The 22,172-nt window shown below is 39.4% G+C and overlaps 1 protein-coding gene across 2 annotated transcripts in view; it reads right to left on the bottom strand.

The window, feature by feature from the left end:
* ADCY2 (adenylate cyclase 2) overlaps nucleotides 1-22,172 on the bottom strand; it is a 441,039-nt gene that overhangs the window by 78,675 nt on the left and 340,192 nt on the right. For both annotated transcript variants that reach the window (XM_081233724.1, XM_081233725.1), the window contains exon 15: nucleotides 13,748-13,832. In XM_081233724.1, coding sequence (XP_081089850.1) covers nucleotides 13,748-13,832 — 85 coding nt within the window. The remainder of the gene's footprint in view (nucleotides 1-13,747; nucleotides 13,833-22,172) is intronic.

Genomic DNA, 22,172 nt, shown 5'->3' with positions numbered 1-22,172 from the left:
TGGGCAAGTCCACGTCTGGTGGTTTGTTTTGGGGTGTCTGCGGACTTTTTATGATTTTAGGCCACCTCTCTGCTAATGGGTGGCGTTGTGTTTCTGTCTTGCTAGTTGTTTGGCATAGGGTGTCCAGCACTGTAGCTTGCTGGTCGTTGAGTGAAGCTGGGTGCTGGTGTTGAGATGGAGATCTCTGGAAGATTTTCGCCGTTTGATATTATGTGGAGCTGGGAGGTCTCTTGTGGACCAGTGTCCTGAAGTTGGCTCTCGCACCTCAGAGGCACAGCACTGACTCCTGGCTCCTCAATTTGGGATGATGTGTTGTCTATTCATGTATTCCACAGATGCAGGGTACATCAAGTTGATTGTGGAGCTTTAATCCGCTGCTTCTGAGGCTGCTGGGAGAGGTTTCCCTTTCTCTTCTTTGTTCTCACAGCTCCTGGGTCTCAGCTTTGGATTTGGCCCCGCCTCTGTGTGTAGGTCGCCGGAGGGCGTCTGTTCTTCGCTCAGACAGGACAGGGTTAAAGGAGCAGCCTCTTCGGGGACTCTGGTTCACTCAGGCCGGGCGGGAGGGAGGGGCACGGAGTGCGGGGCGAGCCTGCAGCGGCAGAGTTCAGCGTGACGTTGCACCAGCCCGAGGCGCGCCGTGCGTTCTCCCAGGGAAGCCGCCCCTGGATCCCGGGACCCCGGCAGTGGCGGGCTGCACAGGCTCCCGGAAGGGCGGTGTGGACAGTGACCTGCGCTCGCACACAGGCTTCTTGGCGGCGGCAGCAGCAGCCCCAGCGTCCCACGCCCGTCACTGGGCTCCGCGCTTTCAGTCGTGACTCGCGCCCGTCTGTGGAGCCCCTTTAAGCAGCGCTCTTAATCCCCTCTCCTCGCGCACCAGGAAACCAAGAGGGAAGAAAAAGTCTCTTGCCTCTTCGGCAGCTCCAGAGTTTTCCCGGACTCCCTGCCGGCTAGCTGTGGCACATTAGCCCCCTTCAGGCTGAGTTCTCGCCGCCAGCCCCAGTTCTTTCCCTGCGCTCTGACCGAAGCCCGAGCCTGAGCTTCCAGCGCCGCCCGCCCTGGCGGGCGAGCAGACAAGCCTCTCGGCCTGGTGAGTGCCGCTCGGCACCGATCCTCTGTGCGGGAATCTCTCCGCTTTGCCCTACCCAGGTATGTGGGGAGTTTCTTGCCTTTTGGGAGGTCTGGGGTCTTCTGCCAGCATTCAGTAGGTGTTCTGTAGGAGTTGTTCCACGTGTAGCTGTATTTCTGGTGTATCCTTGGGGAGGAAGGTGATCTCCGCGTCTTACTCTTCCGCCATCTTACCCGGAAGTCTCTAAACTATTTTTAAGTGCACAGTTCAGTAGTGTTACTGCATCCACACTGCTGTGTTACAGATCTCTAGAGCTGTTATCTTGCACAACTGAGACTCCACACCCACGAAACAACTCCCCTTTCCCCCAGCAACACTATGCTACTTTCTGTCTCTAAGCTTCTGTGCAGTCTAAGTACTCATGTAAGTGGAATCATGCAGTATTTGTCTTTCTGTGCCTGGTTTACTTCCGTTGGCATAATGTCCTCTGGGTTCATCCACGCTGTAGCCTGTGACAGGACTTCTTTCTTTTTATAAGGCTGAATAACCTTCTATGTAGAGGCCACATTTTGTTTATCCATTCATCTCTTGTTGGACACTGGCATTGGCTACAGTGAATAATGCTGCACTGATCAGCATTATAGTTTCTAAGAAGCTCTTTTCATGTGGAAGGAACTGAGGTCTTTATAGAATGACAGCCAGCTTTCCCTCATCATCTTCTGTGGGCCAGACTCTGCTCTGTGGGAACTCAGTGATGGGCTAACCTCACTGAGGCCTCAAGGCTTCCTGGGGAAGCAGAATCGTGATGTTCACCTTTGTCCTGGCGGTGAGAGAGCAGAGTAGGGAGAATCCTAACCTGTGGGTAACACAAACCTGGCCAGTGCCAAGTATCCCGGTACCCACTGGAGTGGGTATTTACATATGTTATCTGATCTGACAGGCATTCTTAAGAGTTCTCTAGGGATCTCAATTTTAACTTCACGCAAAAGGGACTGTGGATCCGAGGCCATGTGTCCTGGAACCATTAAAAAAAAGGTATCATTTCGAAAAAAATCAGAAGGAGGAATAAATATACACCTATACACTTTTGACTTGCACTAATAAGTTAATATAATGAGAAAACTGTTGCGGCAGCAATAAAATTCAAATAGAGAATATTCCTTAATAGCACTAATAAACAGTGCTTTTATTTCTCAACCTATTTCACATTTTCTTTCTGCTTTATTCTTTAAAGTATTGTTGACGTAAGCACTGCAATTTGTTAACTGTTGATACAACAATTAAATGAGACTGTGTGATACTGGATGAGAGGTAGTGAGAAAGGTAACCGGCCCTGTGGCTCCGCATCAAGTCCCTATAGCTGTTAAACTTTCCGCAAGTTAATTACCCTCTTTGGCCTCAGTTTCTTCATCTCTAAAATGAGAATAATAGTGCCTGCCTCGAGGTTTAAATGAGGTACGTAAGGTGCCCAGAACAGGACATATGTTAACTCTTCTTATATTTGTGAAGAAAACATAATATTTCTCAGAAACATTTTAGTGACTAAAAATTTATTTACTCTACATCTAGATGAACAAAAAAACATTTTTTCCCTTCCATTCCACTATAGTCTTTTTTTTTCCCCTTCAGCTCCTGATATAAAGAGATGCAGAACATTTGTCTACAGCATACATCCCTCACTGATGTAGAATTCCAGGACAGCGTTTAGGGCTCAGTCCTTGGGCAGATTCTCTTGGGTCTTTCTCTGGTTTCTCCTACATCCTGTCTGGGAGAATGGGGCAGTGCTGCCCTGGATTCTGGGGACTGCCAGGAGCTGAATCACTGGCTGGCAACCAGGCTCTGCAGAGCATCTTCCCACCAGCAATTCAGGGGGAGCCAGATTTATGCCGTAAGCTTCTTCCCCAAAGCAGCGTGCGGATGGGGGTTGGTGGTGGCGTTAAGTCTGTTTTCCAATGAGATGCCTTGTAATGCTGTGAACATGCAGTATCTTTCAGGGTCACACGGCTAGAGGACACCCACCTGAAAGTGTACCACTATTGTTCAATGCATGCTACTTGGAATAATATTAATACCACATACCACAGTCAGATCTGCATTCTGGAAGAGAAGCTATAAGAGTAAAGAGCAGAGATTCAAATAGAATATCATAGTCATCCAGCTCTTATTCCAGTAGGAGATGATGACATTTGGCTGGATTCTGGCAAATTAAGGCAATATTTATGTATTTGCATCCTAAGTGACTAGGATTAGTGTTTTTATTGAAAAGAAAATTATTAAAATGGATGCTTTTGTGTCTGTACACAGACATTGTCAATAGATATGATAAACATTTTGAGAGCAGAAAACACAAAACTGCTATTTTAGGAGAATATTTAAATCTAAATATTACATTACAGATTCCATGTCACAGTCAATTAGGTAAAATATTATCTGGTTATTACACAGACATACTATTGAAATTATGAAATTTAAAAAATTACTGTTTGAATTTTTAGAATAATTCATGGTGATAATATTGCCAGATATGCCATCTAATAGGAATATGTTATATTCTGCTTACAAACTAGTCATTTGCTGAAGCAGATTTGGGCAGACACACGTGAGTTTTTTCTGCTACCGTGACACGCTGGGCAAAATTACAAACTGGTGGCCCTAGAAACTACTGCCTCTGTGTGCCTACTGTATATGTGGCAGAATGTCCTGGAAATCTGTCATGTTCCTACTCAGCCCTGCAAAGAGCACTCTTCTTGGAACTGCTCACTAAAGACGCATGGGGTTGGCATGCGTTGGGCTCAGGACGCCAGATTCAGGATGCAGTAGGTTCAATTCCTTCTCCGTTTAGTCTTCCTATGTGACTCCAAGTCCCCCCCCGTGAAATTGTTTTTAAACCTATCAAGCCAAATACTCATTGTTCTCCAGCTCATGGAGACAGGCAGCCTCCCCTGTCTTTGCATCCTGTCACCAAGTAGAGGCAAAGTAAATACAGCTGTTCTGAAATATGAAAACTGGTAACACTGCTGGTTGCAAGGATGAGGAAATAGATGATGATGGAGATGGGGACCCTGAACTACAAAGACAGTGCAGGAAGAAAAGGAGGAAGATACAGACCTTAGGGGGAAGAGAAGAAACCAATAATGGGAGGAAAGGAGAAAAAAGACTAAGAACTTAAGATAGAAGGAATCCGATTAAGGAAAAATGGGAACATTGATTCCATTTGTAGCTCTGAATAAAAATTACAACTTGGATCTTAACATGATAATTTAGTTCAGTTTATTCTGTTTTGGGTTAAGTATTCAAATAGAGTCCCTGATGGAAAAATAAAGTTTATCAAAATTTACACCATCCTAATGAGACATTATAAATGATAACATCTCAAAGAATATTGTGGTGTTTATTCAGAAGATGCCATGCATATGAAAATGAAAGCATGCCTGCTCTGTACTCAGGGTAGTCATTCTATCTGATCTTTGCTTTAATCACTGGCATCGTCTCAGCCAAATCTGTTTCCTCCCTGCCGTGATCATCAGTGAGGCTCACTGTGTTCTATGATTGCCTCTTCTTACTTACAGTGAGCTCACTGTAAGTAAGAAATGTTAGAAATCCTTCTAGAAATGCTCTTGGCTGGTAATGCCACATGCATCCACTGATAAATATGGAATTGGTACTAACTGTAGTGGGAGATGTAAAAGGAGAAAGAATATAAACTTATATGAAAACCCTATGGTGGGGACTTCCCTGATTGCACAGTGGCTAATAATCCACCTGCTAATGCAGGGGACATGGGTTCCATCCCTGGTCCGGGAAGATCTCACATGCTGTGGAGCACCTAAGCCCGTGAGTCACAACTACTGAGCCTGTGCTCTAGAGCCCACGAGCCACAACTACTGAGCCCATATGCCACAACTACTGAAGCCTGAGCGTCTAGAGCCTGTGCTCCGCAACAAAGAGAAGCCACTGCAATGAGAAGCTCACACACTGCAATGAAGACTCAACGCAGCCAGAAAAAAAAAGCAAAACAAAAAAACCTATGGTGGAGTTAGTGCTTGGGACAGTGAGCAGTGTGAGTTGCTAGAAAGGGTGTGGATGAATGTTAATATTCTTCATCCAGAAGATGCAGAGATTCTCCATGTAAAAATAAAATGCTCTTAATCTGTGTTTTGGATTTAAAAAAAGAAAAAACTATCTCCACTAAAAATATATTCCATTTCTTCCTTCCTCCCTTCCTTTTCTTCTTTTTGAAACTTTTGCACTGGAAACGACTGGTAGTCTCTCTTTCTAAAGTTCCTCATAATTTAATATTATAATTATTAAAGCAGATTGTGTTTGCAGTCTCATTAGTGTTCCTTTTTAAAATAAACCGATATACCTGAAAAGAAGTAGATCCTTATATAGGTGAAGTTTAATACAATGAGAAACATTTCAGAAAGTTATAACTATATCACAGTGGCTGAGTAACAAATTTTTATTATTAGAACTCATCCTAAAATCTTGCCTGAAAGCTATGGTGAAGTTTATCATATAAACATACACTTTTGCGTAGTTGTCTAAAGGAACACTTTGCCTTTCCTACTTTGTCATTTTAATTGGGCAGGGACTATCTTTTTGAATGGCAGCAACAAGTTGCAGCAATAATTACTTAAAACATTTAATGTCACAGAGACTGATGTGTCTACTTTAATTATTTAATTGTCCTTGGATTTCCCACAGACTTTTATTTCAACCAATCATATTTTACCAAATCAACCTGTTTGTTTGGTACGCCTTGGCCAAGCAATATTCCTCTGTCATTTATCCACTGTGTGGTCTTCATAACCGCCCACATTGTGTCATCTTTGCCAACACGCTTGTCTCTGGTCATGTGGAGACCTGGTGAGGGACACTGGCCTCCTCACGCCCATCTGTGTTTTCTTTTCTTTTTATGTTTTTGGCCACGCTGTGCAGTTTGCGGGACCTTAGTTCCCTGACCAGGGATCAAACCTGGGCCCATGGCAGTGAAAGTGCCGAGTCCTTACCACTGGACCTCCAGGGAACTCCCATAACCCATCTTTGTATTCCCAGAGGCAGCATGGTGTTTGGCAAACAGTCAGAACGTAATAGATGCTTGCTCAATAAGCTCCCTGTCTTAACGATGGACCCAAAGAGAAATTCCTATGGGCTGGGAACAAAGAAGGAGATCACTGCTAGCAGGACTGAGGCTGTGGGATTGGCCTAGGAGTGTCCTGAAACTGGACATTACCTAGGGCTGAGCTTTTAATGCCCACAGGGAAAAGATGTTGCCTTGGGTCTGCAAAAGGTGGGCAGCTGGGACCAAGACCCCTGAATAAAACCAGAAGCCTCAGAAGGCTATTGTCTCCATGTGGAGAAGTCTAGAAGAACTCCATACACTAGATCAAGGAAGTACCAATAAACTTGCAAAGATAATTCAAACTCTAAATATGGGTGTTGGTTTTGAAATCACATTATCTGCTTCATAATGAGAATTCCAAGGTGAGTGGTTATCAATCAGACCAAAAACCAGAGAAAGACCTTGGGGCTCCAGCTGCAGCAAGAACAACACTGCTTATGAAAAATAGTTCACATCACAGGGTGCAGGGCACATCCCAGTTGGGAAGGGGGCAGTCCCTACTGAATGATCTCATAATAAACAAAAATTATAAACTACATAAGAAGACCTTACAAGGAAGAATAAACAGAAATAACAGATAGTAGAATTAGTATCATGATATCTGCAATTATTATATCAATCTGAAATAGTCTGTAAAACAAGATTAAATTAATAAAAGATGGATTAGAGTTCATAATGAATAATCAGTTAAGAGAAAGCAACAGGCATATTTTAAAAATGAGCTCCATAGACTCTCTAGAGACAAACATGTAGATATTGAGATTAAACACTCAATAGTTAGGCTGAAGAGGGTAAGATAGCTCTAAGGAAACAACCTGTAAAACAGCACAGAAATATAAAGCGATAAAAAGTATGATGTTGAGGCACAGAAGGTACAATAAAAAGGTTCAACATACTTGGAATGAAAGTTTGAGAAAAATAGAACAGAAAGACAGGGAAAGAGGCAAAATACAAGAACATATGGGATGACAACTTTGTGGACCTGGAGCACAATATGAACGCTGTGGCTGAGACAGTGCACTGAGTCACAACCAGGAAAAATGAACGTAAACCTATTCCTTAACACAAGGAGTCAGTTGACCAAGACAGACAAAGAACAAATCCTACAAAAACAATCAGAAAAGACATCTACCAAGGAAGAACAATTAGAGTAGATTTCTCCTCAGTACATTAAAATCCAGGAAAATATGGACTCATGTCTTCAAAATGTTAGAAAAATTATTGACTAAATTATTAGTCAGTGAGGAAAAAAGGCTATTTTTTAATATAAAAGCTGATTGGGTATATTATGCACAGGCTGTCATGGAAGGGATTACAAAAGGAATAATCCTATGGAAATAAGGACACTGCATCTGGAGGAAGGAATGGCATTCAGAAGAATGGTGAACAAAGAGATTGTTAAACAAGAATAGTGATAAAAATGAACAATAAAAATAGTTTAAATTTTAAAAATCTAAACAGCACTAGCATGGAAGATGGAAAAGGATGATCAGATTTAGAGATTTAGAGCATGGTCCTTGTACTCTTCACAAGAAGATGGAGATAATAATGGACCCTGTTAATCATGTGCATGTTACATATTTTACATTAATTGCTAAAAGAAAAGACTTGGATAAAGCAACTGCCAAGTCACTAGAGGGAATAAAGGGGAATAAACTCCATTCATCCAAGAGAAGGCAGGAGAGGAGGAAAAATAAGCAGAAGCAAAGAACATACATGATGTATAAAAAAAGCAAAATAAGACTAGCAGTAATTATAATACACATAAATGTGTTACACTTGTCAGGTAAAAGAAAGAGACTCTTGGATCAGAGAACGTAACATACACTTAGATGTTGTTTACAAGAGACACACCTATATAGCAAGGAAAAGCTGAATAAGAAGATGGGAAAAGGGACACTGGGAAAATACTAACCATGAGAAAGCTGATTATGTTGACATTAGAGAAAATAGACTTCAAGAAAAAAACACTCCTGTGGGTAGAAAGCTGTTTTATTAGCTGGTGTGTGACCTACTTTCCTTCCCCAGGACAATCTCTATGTTTGTGCTTGCATCTCTGCCTGGAACAACGTTGGTGGGCTGATGTCATAGTATCTCTGCTATACAAAGCACAAGAAAACCACATTGAGAGAAGAAAATTCTCCTGACATTTTCTAACATTTTCATTTGCTGAATCTGGCATACTCCTTCTAAAATACATTTCATCAAGGAGGTTTTTTTTTTTTTTTCTTTGTGGTGTGTGTGTTATTTATAGTTATATCTCTTGTATTTCTTCCAGAGATGTAAGTCTACTTCAGGGAGTTTAGAAGGTTAAATTTGGCAGTAAATACGCACTTATTATTATTACTACTGTGATGATGACAGCTATTATTACTTTTTATTTCTGAGTGTCATGAAAATACAATCTCTCATTCTACATCTTAGTTTCTACTTAGATAAAATGGATTCTTTGGATTATCAAATAAAATAATATACATTGGATGCACTTTAAAGGGCTCTCACATATGTAAAAACATTTTTGCAAAGTATTATTATTAAGGATGCTTTCCTACTAGAATATTTTGGAGTTTAAATCAACTTATAAATTAACATTTTTCCTCCATTTTACTGAATGACTCTTAAGATGGAGTTATACCTTGCCCAGAATCCAGTTTTATGGAAACTGGGTCAACAGCTGCACATATTGGAAAACTAGACTATGAATTATGTTCTATTTAAGGTTATCTTGACTGACTTATGTGATTCTGACCAACTGATGCTGAGCAGTCACCAGAGACAACCTCAGTGCCATGATGGCCCATGACCATGAATGTGGTCATCCCTGCTTCGTTCTGAGCACCTGTCTGCCAGTGACTCTCCACACACGGCCTAGCACCCTCTGGAACCTGCCTCCAAATAATTATAAGGGTTCTAAGGCTTGTTTCCAATGGCTCCAAAACCTACTTGCTCTACACTACAGGGCAAATTATGTGGCCTCTGTGAGCTTCTGTTTGTTTCATTAATTGAGTATAAGCATTCCCTCCAAGGACTCTTGTGTGGTTAAATGAGCCAGCCTATATAACAAGCTTAGCAGAGTAATTTTAATATAATATAACATTTATTATTTCTAAACTGCAATGAGGTCAGATACAGAACTATTCACGGGATCTTGCCCGTCATAAGCAGTTTACGTTGGTTCTGAAGGTTCTCATCCAAGGACAGGAAATCTTTGCAGATCTTATAGAGATCACATCCCTGATCCTGATCCAAAGTCTCCGTCTCCAACCTCAAGAGATCTGCTTACAACTCCTGCATTATTTTTCATGGAGGAAAACTTTTCTTTTAAGTATGTAGAAATGGGAACTCATTGAAGTGAATGGCATCTTGAGTCCTGGGTTCCTCATCCACAAAATGCGGGGCTGACCAAGGTTATCTCTTAGGTCCCTTTCAGCTCCCAAGTTTACAATTGTGAAATGCTAACCAGTGTCTGTTGTAGAAAACTAAGCACCTCATAAGGGGAACGATGCACAGGCAGGGAAGGATGTCTGACAACTGAGAACACGGGATGATGGTCCAGGATGCAGGCAAGCCAGGAGCTTGCCAGAACTGGGAGCAGGGATGTGGTGACTGTGAGCTGAATTCAGAGCTGCGAGCTTGGGGGAAGTCAAGTCTGGGCAAGGGTGGGTGTGGGATGTTCTCTGAGCAGTGGTGCCAGGACGTTGCCTTTAAGGTAACCGACATTAAATATTTATCTTGTGTTTCAGGTGCCTGAAATACTCAATGAAAAAAACAGGGCTGAGGTGAACTCACCGATGATTTTTTTCACCTAAAAGAATACAAATCAGAATAGAAAATAGGAAGCCCAAACAGCAGGCACTAGGGAAGCCAGTGGTGGAAAAGGAGGACTCTTCAGAATTAGTTTATGAAGGTTAGGAGATTATTTCCAAAGGAGAAGTCAGCCTGAAGCACGTCAGAGTCAAGGAATCATGGTGCGTGAGAAGGAATTTCAGTGCAGCGAGATGAGGGCCATGGACCACCATTCAGTCCTTTGTACATTCATTTACACACAGAGCCCATCCCCACGCCAGAGCATCTGGAGAAAGAAGGATGAACACAGGCTCTCAGGGCACATAACTCTGCCTGAGGATGAATGGGGGAGGGTTGGTGAGACAAGGGAGGTGCTACATGGAGCCCGATGAGTGGAGAAAGGAAAAAGAACCTCATGGAAATCAGAGAAGTCCAGTAGCGCTTACTTAGCATATGCTCATTACAAACTCATTTATGAGGTTAGCATTCTGCTGGATTCCCTGGGAGATAGAAAGCAAGTGTAGGAAACAACCCTGGCCTTAAGGAACCTACTACATACAAGGAGAAACAGCAGTCACACTAACCAAAAAATAAAAAAATTGGGGGTCAGAGAGATGTTATACAATTGAGTGTTAAATTACATGGTGCAGATCCTGAGTCCCATGGTGCTCAAAGAAGGACCCATCACAAGGGCTGTTGATGCTCCTGAGAAAGTTTCTAGGAAGGCGAGTAGGTGCGGAGCCCACCCCCATGGGCAAGAACTAAGAAGTGGGAAATGGGGGGGAAGGGAGGGCCAGCATTGCTGGGAAAGCCTCGGGGAAGGTGTGGGCTAGGGTGACCGGAGGGAGAGGAGAGGCCGGGCTTCCCACAGCAATCATGATTATAACAAACAGATTCCCTGGCAGTTTTCTCTGAATGTGTCACTGAACACATATCTTTTTAATCAATGGGAAAAAAATTGCATTTCCTTATCACTCTTATTTTCTGCCCACTTTGATGTTTCTCTACCTTTTTATCACACCCAGCTGAACAATGACCTATCGATTGTACTTACTGTGTTGCACTTTTTGTGCAACAGAGGATAATAAAGGTAAAGGTCTTGGAGGAAAAATATCTGTCAGGCCTACCTTTTCTCAACCTCCTTCATAGATGTATTTTAATTGCTTTCTTCATACGGAGAATTTAATACGATATTAGCATTGATACTGCCTTTGGCATTTAAGTTTTCAAAAGGTGAACATCAGTTAATAGAAGATGAGTCTGGGATATTCAGCATTCTTTCATAAACTCAGTATTTAATCCATAAATAAGTGCAAATCACAATAAAACCCCATACTTCTCTATGACCACTGTGGAATATTTGTGATAGACATAGGTTTTTTTTTTTCTTCTTCAATTTAAATTTGTTGTTTGTAGAGTGACACAAGTATTACATTAAATGTCACATGTAAGAACTGTAATTTTTTTTTAAAGAGACAGAAGCAAGCATTTATCATTTTGGTCTTTGTTCAAAACACTATGAGAACTCATATTAAGTTTTAAAAAGTTAATGCTGTTGTTTGTTGCCTAAAAAACGGTTTGTCTAAAGTGCTCTAAGAATAGGCACTCTAAAATATGCAGTAATGGAAAATAATGGTAGCTGCTGTTTGTTGAAAATCTGTTGGTATCCTGCTAGGTCCTTAACATTTAATATCTCCAATCATCCCGAGAAGCTATGAGGATGGTTGATGTCCAATTTCCATGTGAGGACACTGTGGCTTGGAAAAGACTTCACCAAAGTCTCAAAGGTGATATATGTAGTTTTTGACTGAATTTGGAGGGTAGACTAGAAAGCACACTTAAAACCTTCTGCATGACTATGGTTGATGTTGAAAGATAAAAAAAAAAAAATCCTTACAGAATGTTTTAAAGAGTGAAAAGAACCTCTTATTGGAATGAGAAGAATTCCTCTTTGAATTTTACCAGGATTACATCTGGACCAAGCATCACAGCTGGCCTCTGGGGGCAGACTCATTCACAGATCCTATTGATTCAAGTTTAGAAAGACCAGATGTCTTCAAGTTTGGTCTTCGTGACCACTTTGGCAAAGTACAGGCTTCCTGTGAGGAGGAGGTTAAACACTAGCTCATTTGCAGCCTTGAACTTTTCTCTTTGAGACAACACAGAGTTAAGAACTTCCTAGCATCTGGTGTGTGGGTGTCAGAGTCTTGTGAAGCCCTCGGGGAGTGGGAGGAACCAGGAGCCAGGAATGTTGGATCTTGAACACCCTGAGGCCCCACTGGCAGGTACAGGAGGGACCAAAAGCCACGAAAGTTTCAACAGTGAGGTCAGATTATACCAAGGCTGAGAGGGGAGACTTTATATAAGAGCAAAGCATTCCCACCAAAGCAACAAAGTTGCTCAGGAGATTCTTTCTCCCTCCTCTGGCTCTCTGTTTCTTTCCTATAGCAACTTAGATAGTGGAAAGAAATGTCAGTTTGAAACCCTAAATATACACTCTATTCCCACCACCCCCAAGACTGGATTCCTTGGAATAGAAAAAGAGAAGGATGGCTACTTAGATGCAGTGGTAGAATCTGCTTTAATTAGAACAGGGTTTGTATTTCCAATGGGACCACAAATGACCGTTCCTCTTCTGAAAACCTGAGAAATGGCTGCAGAAGTCTTTTGGGAGCCAGGAAGAGAAAGGGTGGAGTCTGTGTGCTTTTCCACCCAAGGAAAATCTGAACATAGAAAGTCAGGCTCCCTTGTATGTTAAGAATTCCTTGTATCTTAGAACTTGACAAGGATTCCTGTGGTCAACAGTTACTCAATCTTCACTACAACCTACAAGGTCTTCAGGGGATTTTTAAGAGACTCAAGATGCCATGTGTGCATTCAAGGAAATCAGAAACAACAGTTTCACTTTTGGAAGAGTTTCCAATCCAATTGGAAACATCTAAACTATGATATAGCAAACAAAGCCCACAAATGTTTGCAAAGGTACAAGGCAGAGGAGGCAGTGTCTACTGTCCAGAGGTAGGGACATGTTTTGGAATCTTAACCCTTTTTGGCCAAGTGATTTCACATATCCAACTAGAATGCACCTAATGCTTGGAATCTGGTTCATAGTGGCCTCTCCTGTTTCAACTCACCTCGGATGAACAAAATGAAACCTTGACTGTCTTTTGGCACTCCTATCTCATTGTTGGCTTTCTCGGGATGCTCTCATGGAGCTAGGGCCTCCCAGCAACACTTGCTTTAGACTCAAGAATACAGTGAGATTTAATTCTTATATCCTGAACTAGCATTTAAACCGTAAGTGCTGACAATGATTAGTTTTAAATTAAAACACCAATAAGAGATATTTTTACATTTGCTATTTTCATATTTTCCAAAACTTTATACCTTAAAAGTTGACATTAAAGATACATTTGGTTTACATTTTAATTCTCCCGGTCATTAAAAGCCTCCTATTATGCTAGTATTTGCTCCTATAAATACTCTGAAAACTTAAAGGAGATAAAAAATGTTGACAGAAACAAATAAACATAAATACAATTTTACAGCATGATATCCAACATTTCAAGTAACCTTCAGATTAGTGTCCTGGTTGTGCATGGGCTGCCTCAGTTTATACTCTGGGCTGTTGACATGAAGAGTTCATATTTCTCTACTTGGATGTGTATCTCCTGAAACAGTAAATCAACAAGCTCCCTGTCTTGAGGAAGAAATCAGTTTTCATTCAATAAGCACACTTTTCAAAGAAGTTCCATATTTGAAGTACTTACCAAAAGCTGTCCAGCAAAGCAGACGAAAAGGATAAAGGCAAGCGAGAGAAATGCAGCTCCAAAGGAAATTCCGAGAATGGACGTTCTACCAGGAAACAAAAAGGAACAGGTTAGTGTGGGGATAGCTTCGACTTTTCTGGAAAGCCATCATGAATACTTTTGGATTAATTAGGGTTTCATTAAATGAGGACTTCAAATCTCACTAATTTCTTGAGAAATGAAAATGGAGCTAAAAACAAACCAAAGATACGTCCATAGAAAAATATCTATGTCTTTGTCTGATCAACTTGCTATGACCCATTAAAACTGCCCTACAATCATCAGTTCTTCATTAAGGAAAAAACATCTTTATATGACTTGCCTCTGCAAAGAGCACTCTCATGCCCACACCTGATCATGTCCATCTCGGTGCCCTTTTCCCTTCTGTTGATGTCCTGGCAGCTGCTACCTCCAGGGCAGCCTCATCTGGTTTGATTGGAAACACGGAGTCCTCACCCTCCCCAGGACAATCTAACCAGATACAATTTCCTTCAAGACTGATGCAGCTAAATGTTTACTGAGGTTCCCCAAAGATTTCACAGGCCGTGGCCTTTACAATCTTGCATGAGCCAATGAACACACAAGCTTCCTGTGATCATGTGAAAAGTGTGCCCACTGAGTTACAGGTTCTGCCACTGACAGGTTACAGGTAGATAAATGTGGTCATAAGAATTGTATGCATTACTGAGAGGTCCTTTAAATAATAAAAAAATTCAAGGCCTCTTAAAACGTCATGTAATCCAAAGGAAGCAGTGTTTGGCATATTAAAAAAGATGAGCCATAATGAATAATTGGATGAAATTCAGATGCAGCATCCAAAGGGAGGTCAGTGATACCTGAAACCACATGGAAGCCCTTGCTAATGAGGTCGGCTAGAGATACCAAAGAGACAGAAGAACTGGCACTGAGAAGGGTACGGGAACCCTGAAAGTCAGTCCACTCAAAGGAAGACTCAGATGCAAACCAGCAACAAGCTGAAATGCCCAGTGAGTGCACAGCTGTGAGCCCCTCGGGGAGGGAAAAGAGGCAAGTAATCAGTGAACTGAGTAATCCTCTCATGCCATCAGGATGGGAAGGGTCCACTCGGCTCACACTCAGATACCTACTCTATCTTGAGAGATGATTACACACCAAGCAAGATCTACAAAACCTGGACTTCAAACCACTACGCACTTGAACCTGACCTAATGATATATTTATGGGGTACTGAGTTAGCTCCTAGATGTGGTGCACCATGCTTTCAAATACCTGGCCTGATAATGACATTTGTTCACATCTTATGAGTAACAATAAGTGTCTGCTAGGAAGGTGTATATATATCAGATACACCTGTTTGTTGACTAGTTTCATGGCCAGGCCCATGCTGGGCTGGAATGGTGCAAAGATGAGTACAATGTCATCCCTGTTTTGAGTGGTTCACAGCCTAGGAAAGGGAAGCACCATATGCCCCCTTATTTTCCTATCCCAAACACCCCTTTTTTTCAGACATCACTCCTTAGTCCTTGGTCAGAAACCAAAATCTCAGCATCTCCCCATCACAGACCCTCAGAGCTTCCTATTAGCCAGGCAGTGTGGAGGGAGGGGAGTGTATGGAGGGCTCTCGTTACTCCTGTGACCCAGGAGAGACATAGGAACTCATCTGCTAAACTTCCACTTGCCGTCTTTCTCATGCATCTTTATAAGAGAGCTCTGATGGGTTTTCTTTGACTCTGTGCTCTCTTGGTTCCTTATTGGTGTCAAGGTGATATCAGCTGCATAAGGTTGACTTCAGAAACATTATAGCTTTCTCTTAGGTCTGAAACTGTTTGTTTTTTTTATTTTTTGGACACACCTTGCGACTTGCAGGATCTTAGTTCAAACCTGTGCCCCCTGCAGTGAAAGCGTGGAGTCCTAACCACTGGACCGCCAGGGAATTCAGGTCTGAAACTGCTTAAATACGACTGATCTCTTCTTGAAGGTTTGGTAAGTCTCAGCTATAAAACCACCTGGTGATAGTGAGGGTGATGGTGGTGGGGTGATGACATGATAATATGATGACAGAATATTGACTATGTATGTGTCAAGCACTGTTTTAAAGGCTTTATATATATGTGTAATCCTGGGCAGCAGTTATTGTTATTACCTCATTTTATCAAAGAGAAACTGACACCCAGAGAAGTTGAGAAACTTGCCTAAAATACACCCCTACCAAGTGGTACGGTCAGGGTGCACACAGTTGATTAGTTTTCTAATCCACACAGTTGTATTCCTGACCCCCTCTCTGTTTTTAGGAGTAGACATGTCACATTTCTGTCATGTTTACTGGTTCAAGTTTCCTGGAAAATTATCCATTTCATTAGATTTTTGAATATGAAATAATCTCCTTAATATTCTCTTATAATTTTAGAAGTAGCAATATTTGAAGCGATTTCTTCTTGTCCTTAATGTTATTTTTCTTATTCTCTCTAGATCAAACTTTTGAAGCTTTGCATGTTTGTTGAACTTCTCAAAGAATGAACTTTTGGTTTATAATTAAGATCTATGCTTTCTGATCATTTTCTATGTTATTGGTTTCTGATTTAACTTAAAATAATCCCTTCCTCCTTCTTTATTTAAACTTTCATTGTTCTTTTTCTTGATTGTCATTTACTGCCAATATTTTGTATTTTCTAATAAATGCATTTAAGGACATAAATATTCCTGTGATTACTGCTTTAGCCAAATCCCACTGTTCTTGATTTATAGCTACTCATTGTCATTATTTTCTAAAAAGCCTATAATTTCAATTTCCATTTCCTTTTAATACAAGAGTAATTCCACAAGGAGATTATTTTTGGTCTGTCCTTGTTATTTCTAATTTCATTAGGTTTGATCAGAGATTGTGGTCTCTGTTATTTCTACTTTGACAATTTCTTTTTCTTCTGTGATGTGATAAATACGTTCTATTTCTATTATGTCTTATGAATATCTAAAAATGATATATATTTATATTCTCTTTTTGCTGGAAACAAAGCATGTTCTTTCAATATATCTATTGTCAGAGCCTGATGAGTTAGTTAGATCCCCAGTGGGCTGACTTATTGTCTCAATTTGGTTTGTCAATTTTAGAATGTATTAATACTTCCAACTAAGATTGTGGGTTTGTAAATACATCTGAACATTTTAATAATGTCTGTTTATTTCAGAGAGATGCTGGAGTGCATAAAGATTTATGATTCTTAACTTTTCTTGGTGGTTGTACTGTAATATGTCTCTTTTTTCATGCTAAATGCCTTTCATTTGAACTCTACATTGTAAGAAATTTATATTATTGCAGCTTTCCTATTTCTGTAAGCTGTTTCCTGAAATAATCCTTTTCCATCCTTTATTTCCAACATTTCTCTATCTTTTAATTTTAGCTACATCTTTTAAAGATGGCACAGAAGTGGCCTTTGGTTTGTAGCCTCAATCTTTGAGTGTCTTTCCAAGAATAGGACACTTTCATCCATCCAAAATTATGAAATTTGTTAGTATTTGACCAGTTCTTTCTATCTTATTTTCTTAAAATGTTTGGTAAAATTCATACAGAAATCACTTGAGTAAAAAAAAAAAAAACATTTAATACAGTTAGTAGATAAATACCCATTTAAATTTTGATTACATACACATCAGTTTTGATGAGTTGTATATTCAATGAATTTTCCCATTTTATCTAAATTGTAGATATTTTTGGCCTTGAGTAGTTCATAACATTCCATATTTATCCTGTTAAAACCTGTAGGATCTGTAGTAAATCCCACTTTATTCCTTATATTATTAGTTTGGGTGGTTTGTGATTACTGCTCTTTTATTCTTGATCAGTCTTGCTAGTGGTTAGGCATTTAAAAAAATTTAAAGAACTAACTTTTAGCCAAAAGTTGGTTGTTTTTTCTGTTGGTTGTTTTCTGTTTTACTGATTTCTTCTTTAGTATAAATTCCCTTCTATTCACTGGATTTGCTCATCTTTTTCTGGCTTCCTATGTTGGAAATGTAAACAACTGATTTTAACTTTGTTTTTTTTCAAATATAAGTGTTTTAAAGCTCTCTAAATCCTCTCTAAATTAGTGTTATAGATACATTCCACACATTTTACTTTGATATACCAAACATTTTCTACTTTGTCTTGAATTTTTTATTTGACTCATAGGTTATTCAGAAGTATATAGTTTAACATTGAAATAGTTGGGATTATTTTTAGATATTCTATTGTTTTCAGTTTCTAAGTTGGCATTGGTGTAGTTAGGTATGTCTGTAAGTTTTTCATCTTTTCATATTTAGTTCAATCTTTTCAAATTTGTTGAGATGATTTTATTTTATATCTTGGTCAGTGTTCCATGTACAGTTTAAAATAACATGTATTTTACTGTTGGACTTAGTGTTCTATGAATGCCAATTCATAGGTTGACAATCTTGCTCAGCTTTTCAATATCCTTATATATAGTAAGATATAAAAGGGATACTAAATATCTAAATCTGATTATTGATTTGTCTAATTCTCTCTCTTTTTTTTCAGTTTTTTTTCCTTTCAAGTATTTTATAGCTGTGTTTTAAGTATTTGCCATTTAATGAGTTTACGTTTTCTGACAAACTGAACTTTTCATCAATTTTCAGTGTTGCTCTTTATCTCTGTTAACACTTCTTGCCTTCATGTCTACTTTGTCTGATATCAACATATGTACAGTAACTTTCGTATGCTTACTGTTTATATGATCTCTATTTTCCATTCTTTTAACTCTAACCTAACTTCCTTCTGTATTTAACGAGCATCTCTTGTAGACAGTATGTGGCTTTGTCATGCTTTTATTTGGAGTGTTTAGTCCTTATACATTTAATAATAAACCTACCATATTACCATCTCTTGTCTATTGTCCTACTGCTTGGTTTGTATGGTGTGGTCCATTATATTTGTCGATATTCTTTATTTTAAATCTGCCATTTTATTATTTGTTTTCTATTTGTCTCATGTCTTTTTGGTTCTGTTTCTCCCTTATTGCTGTTTTTCATTAATCTAATATTTTCATAGGACTTTTAATTTCTTCTATTGATTTTTTATCTATACCTTTTTGTACTTTGTAGTGATTGTTCAAGAAATAAAATATACATGATTAATTTATCAGAAGTTACTTAGCATTAATATTGTATCACTTTGAAAATACATAAGGTCCTGACAACAATATAATCCCGCTCTTCTCTGCATCTTAATTCTTAGTGTAGTTCTTATTTTTGCATTAAATGATCAGCAGTCTTTTAGAAAAAATAATACAATATAAGGGTAGAGTCTTTTATACTCTTACATATTAAGCATGTTCTGCTCTTCATGCCCTCCTGTAGATTCAGGTTTGCCTCTGGTATCGTCTCAGTTCAGCTTGAAGAACTTCCATTAGCACTTCTTATACTATAGGTTTGCTGGTGATGAATTCCTCTAGCTTTCTTTCATTTGCAAAATGTCTTTCATCTCATTTTTAAAAAAAGGAATATTTTTACTGAATATTTAATTCAGGATTGACTATGCTTATATCAGTGGTTCTGATAAGAAGTCAGCCAATATTTCCATCACTGATGCCTTGTATGAAATGTCTTTTTTCCTCTGGCTTCATTTACAGTTTTTTTTTTCCTTCTTTTTTTCTTTGGCTTCAACAGTTTGAGTATAATACACCACATGTAGTGTTATTTATATTTATTCCCCTTGCTGTTCACAGAGGTTCTTGCCTTTGGAGGCTAATGTATTTCAACAAATTTGGGAAAATTCATCACTAAGTGTGCTGGTAATTTCCTGTTTGTTTTCAAACACTTTTCCATTCCATCTCCTACAAACTCCATTTTCCAGACTCTTTGCCAACTGGTTCTAACAAGGTTTGGCCAATGGGAAGTAGCGGGGAATGACTGGAAGGGGGAAGGAGGAAGCATGGGTATCTCTCCTCACTCTCTATGTAGCAGTCATTCTCTGAACGGGCTGCAACTCCTGCTGTCTCTGAGGTTCCAGATCCCTGTTGGGGAAAAATCCTGCCTGGTCATGGTTCTAGCCTCTGCAGGCAAGTCCAGGATCCTGCATTTCTGGTGATACCATGTCCCTCCTGTGTCCCTTCAAACGTAGGGTGGTAGCATATTCCTCCCTTGCTCACCTCTTGGTTGCCTTCCTGTTTGGTTTCTCAGCTTTCCCCTCATTCTGTAAGCACTTCACTTTATTAAATTCCCATGGTGAAATACCTGAGGCCATTTCTATTCTCTTTACAGGACTCTAATCCATTAACTCAAGGTTTTTTTCTAGGTACTATGATAGCATTAGTGGTTAGATGGAAACTTAGGAATAATTAAAATCAGTTACTTCAACTTTCTTCCTTTTCCCTTTGAAAAAGAGCCAACCATTCAGTTTTAATTAGAAGTATGGAGACAATATCTACATATTCCATAGGATATGCCATAGCTGAATTTCCTTATGAATGGATGTGATAATGGATTATACTGGCCTTTAATTACTCAAATCTCAACAGATTTAGTGACAATTATCATGGTTTAATCTATGTTCAAATCACATGACTTATTTTGTGAATCAGAATTTAAATAAAAGATTCATGTACTATAGTGAGTTTCATAGGCTCTTGTTTTCTAAAGTGAATTTCAATGTTTGTTGTTAGGAATAATTATTCCACCATGAAGATGCTTGATAGAAATCCTGAACATTCTGGAATTGGGTCAAACAGCTATATTAGAGCCCAAGAAAACAATAAGGGTGTTAAAATTTGACTCCCACAGTTTATAATAATCCACTGGATACAGTGAACAGTATCTGGTGATATATTTTCCTTAATGTATCTGATGACCCCTACTTTGCTTCTTCTCAAATGTCAGAATCCATTAAAGGGGGATGAGAGGTAGATAAGGGAAAACAGTGGTCCTGATACGATGAACTATCTGTGTTTTGGTGGAATGGATGACAAATGCTCATTAAAGCAGGAATGAGTATTCTTAAAAGTATGTTATGACACAAACTATCAAACGTGAATCAATAAGAAATAGAAAATCTGAATAGGCCTATAAAATTAAAGAAACTGAATTAGTAATTAAAACACAAAACAAAAATAAAAACTACTCACAAAGAAAAGCTCATGCACAGATGGCTTCATTGGTGAGTTCAACAAAACACTTAAGGAAGGATTAATACCACTTTTTCACAAACTCTTCCAGATAATAAAGGGGACAGAACAGTTACTAAGTGGTTCTATGAGGCCAGTGTCACTTTGATACTAATACCAGACGAGGACAGCACAAGAAAATGAAACTAGAGACCAATATCTCTTATGAATATAGATACAAAAATCCTTGTCAAAATATTAGCAAACTGAATCTAGTCACATATAAAAAGGATTATATGCCATGACCAGGTGGGATTTATCTGAGAAAGGCAAGGTTGGTTTAATATTTGAAAATCAATTAATGTGATACACAGTATTAATAGAATAAAGGAAAGATAACCTACATGATCATCTCAATAGCTCAGTATAACAAAGTCCAACACCCTTTTATTATAAAAACACTCAACAGACTATAATCAAAGGGATTTCCTTTATCTTGATAAAAGGCATCTTTGAAAAACACACAGGTAACATCATACTTAACAATGAAAGACTGGATGCTTTCCTCCCAAGATCATATGTGTGCCACAGCTACTTCTATGGAATGTTATACTGGAGGTTCTAGTCAGGGAAATTAGGCAGGAAAATGAAATAAAAGGCATTAGATTGGAGAGGAAGAAGTACAACTATCTCTCTGTGTAGCTGATATGATCTTGTATGCAGAACGTGATGTCACAACCTGAGATCCAGACCCAGAGTAGCTCACATTCTGGGTGACCTGCTCCACCAGGGTAGGCTATCCACTGTTCCAGTCCAGACATTGACACTCTTGTCTGGCTGAATGTAACTTTCATCCCAGAGAACAAGAACTGCCCTAAGGCAAATTCATGGTTGGTCAAAAGCTCTTAAATATAACCATTTATCTTGCTTGTTCTATCAAAAGCGTGTTCAGGCTCATTAAGCATGGATACAGTGAACAATATCTGGTTGTTTGTGTAATGCAATCAATTTTAATTAACATTCTGGTTGCAAAGCTTTTTTTAAAAAAAAAAAAAACAAACAGGCATAATTGATTTATATACTCACTGCAAAGCAAACTTGACTCTCCCCTGTCAGGAGGCAAGAAAAATTACACTTCTTAGTGATAATTTTTGACTTGGACACTTTAATATAGTGTATTGTCACAGTATATGGAAAAGGCTGATTTGAGACAAGGTCTTTGCTCCTTTTGGTTTTTTGCCAGTTAGTTTATTGCTTACAGGTGGTCCTGATGGAGATGCGGATGCACTTTTGCTGACAGGAAAAATGCAGCAGAG

The sequence above is a fragment of the Mesoplodon bidens genome (assembly GCF_964165515.1).
Source record: "Mesoplodon bidens genome assembly, chromosome: 4".
Classification (NCBI taxonomy): domain Eukaryota; kingdom Metazoa; phylum Chordata; class Mammalia; order Artiodactyla; family Ziphiidae; genus Mesoplodon; species Mesoplodon bidens.
Note: the sequence above shows the minus strand (reverse complement) of the source record. Positions and strands in the feature narration are given on the sequence as shown.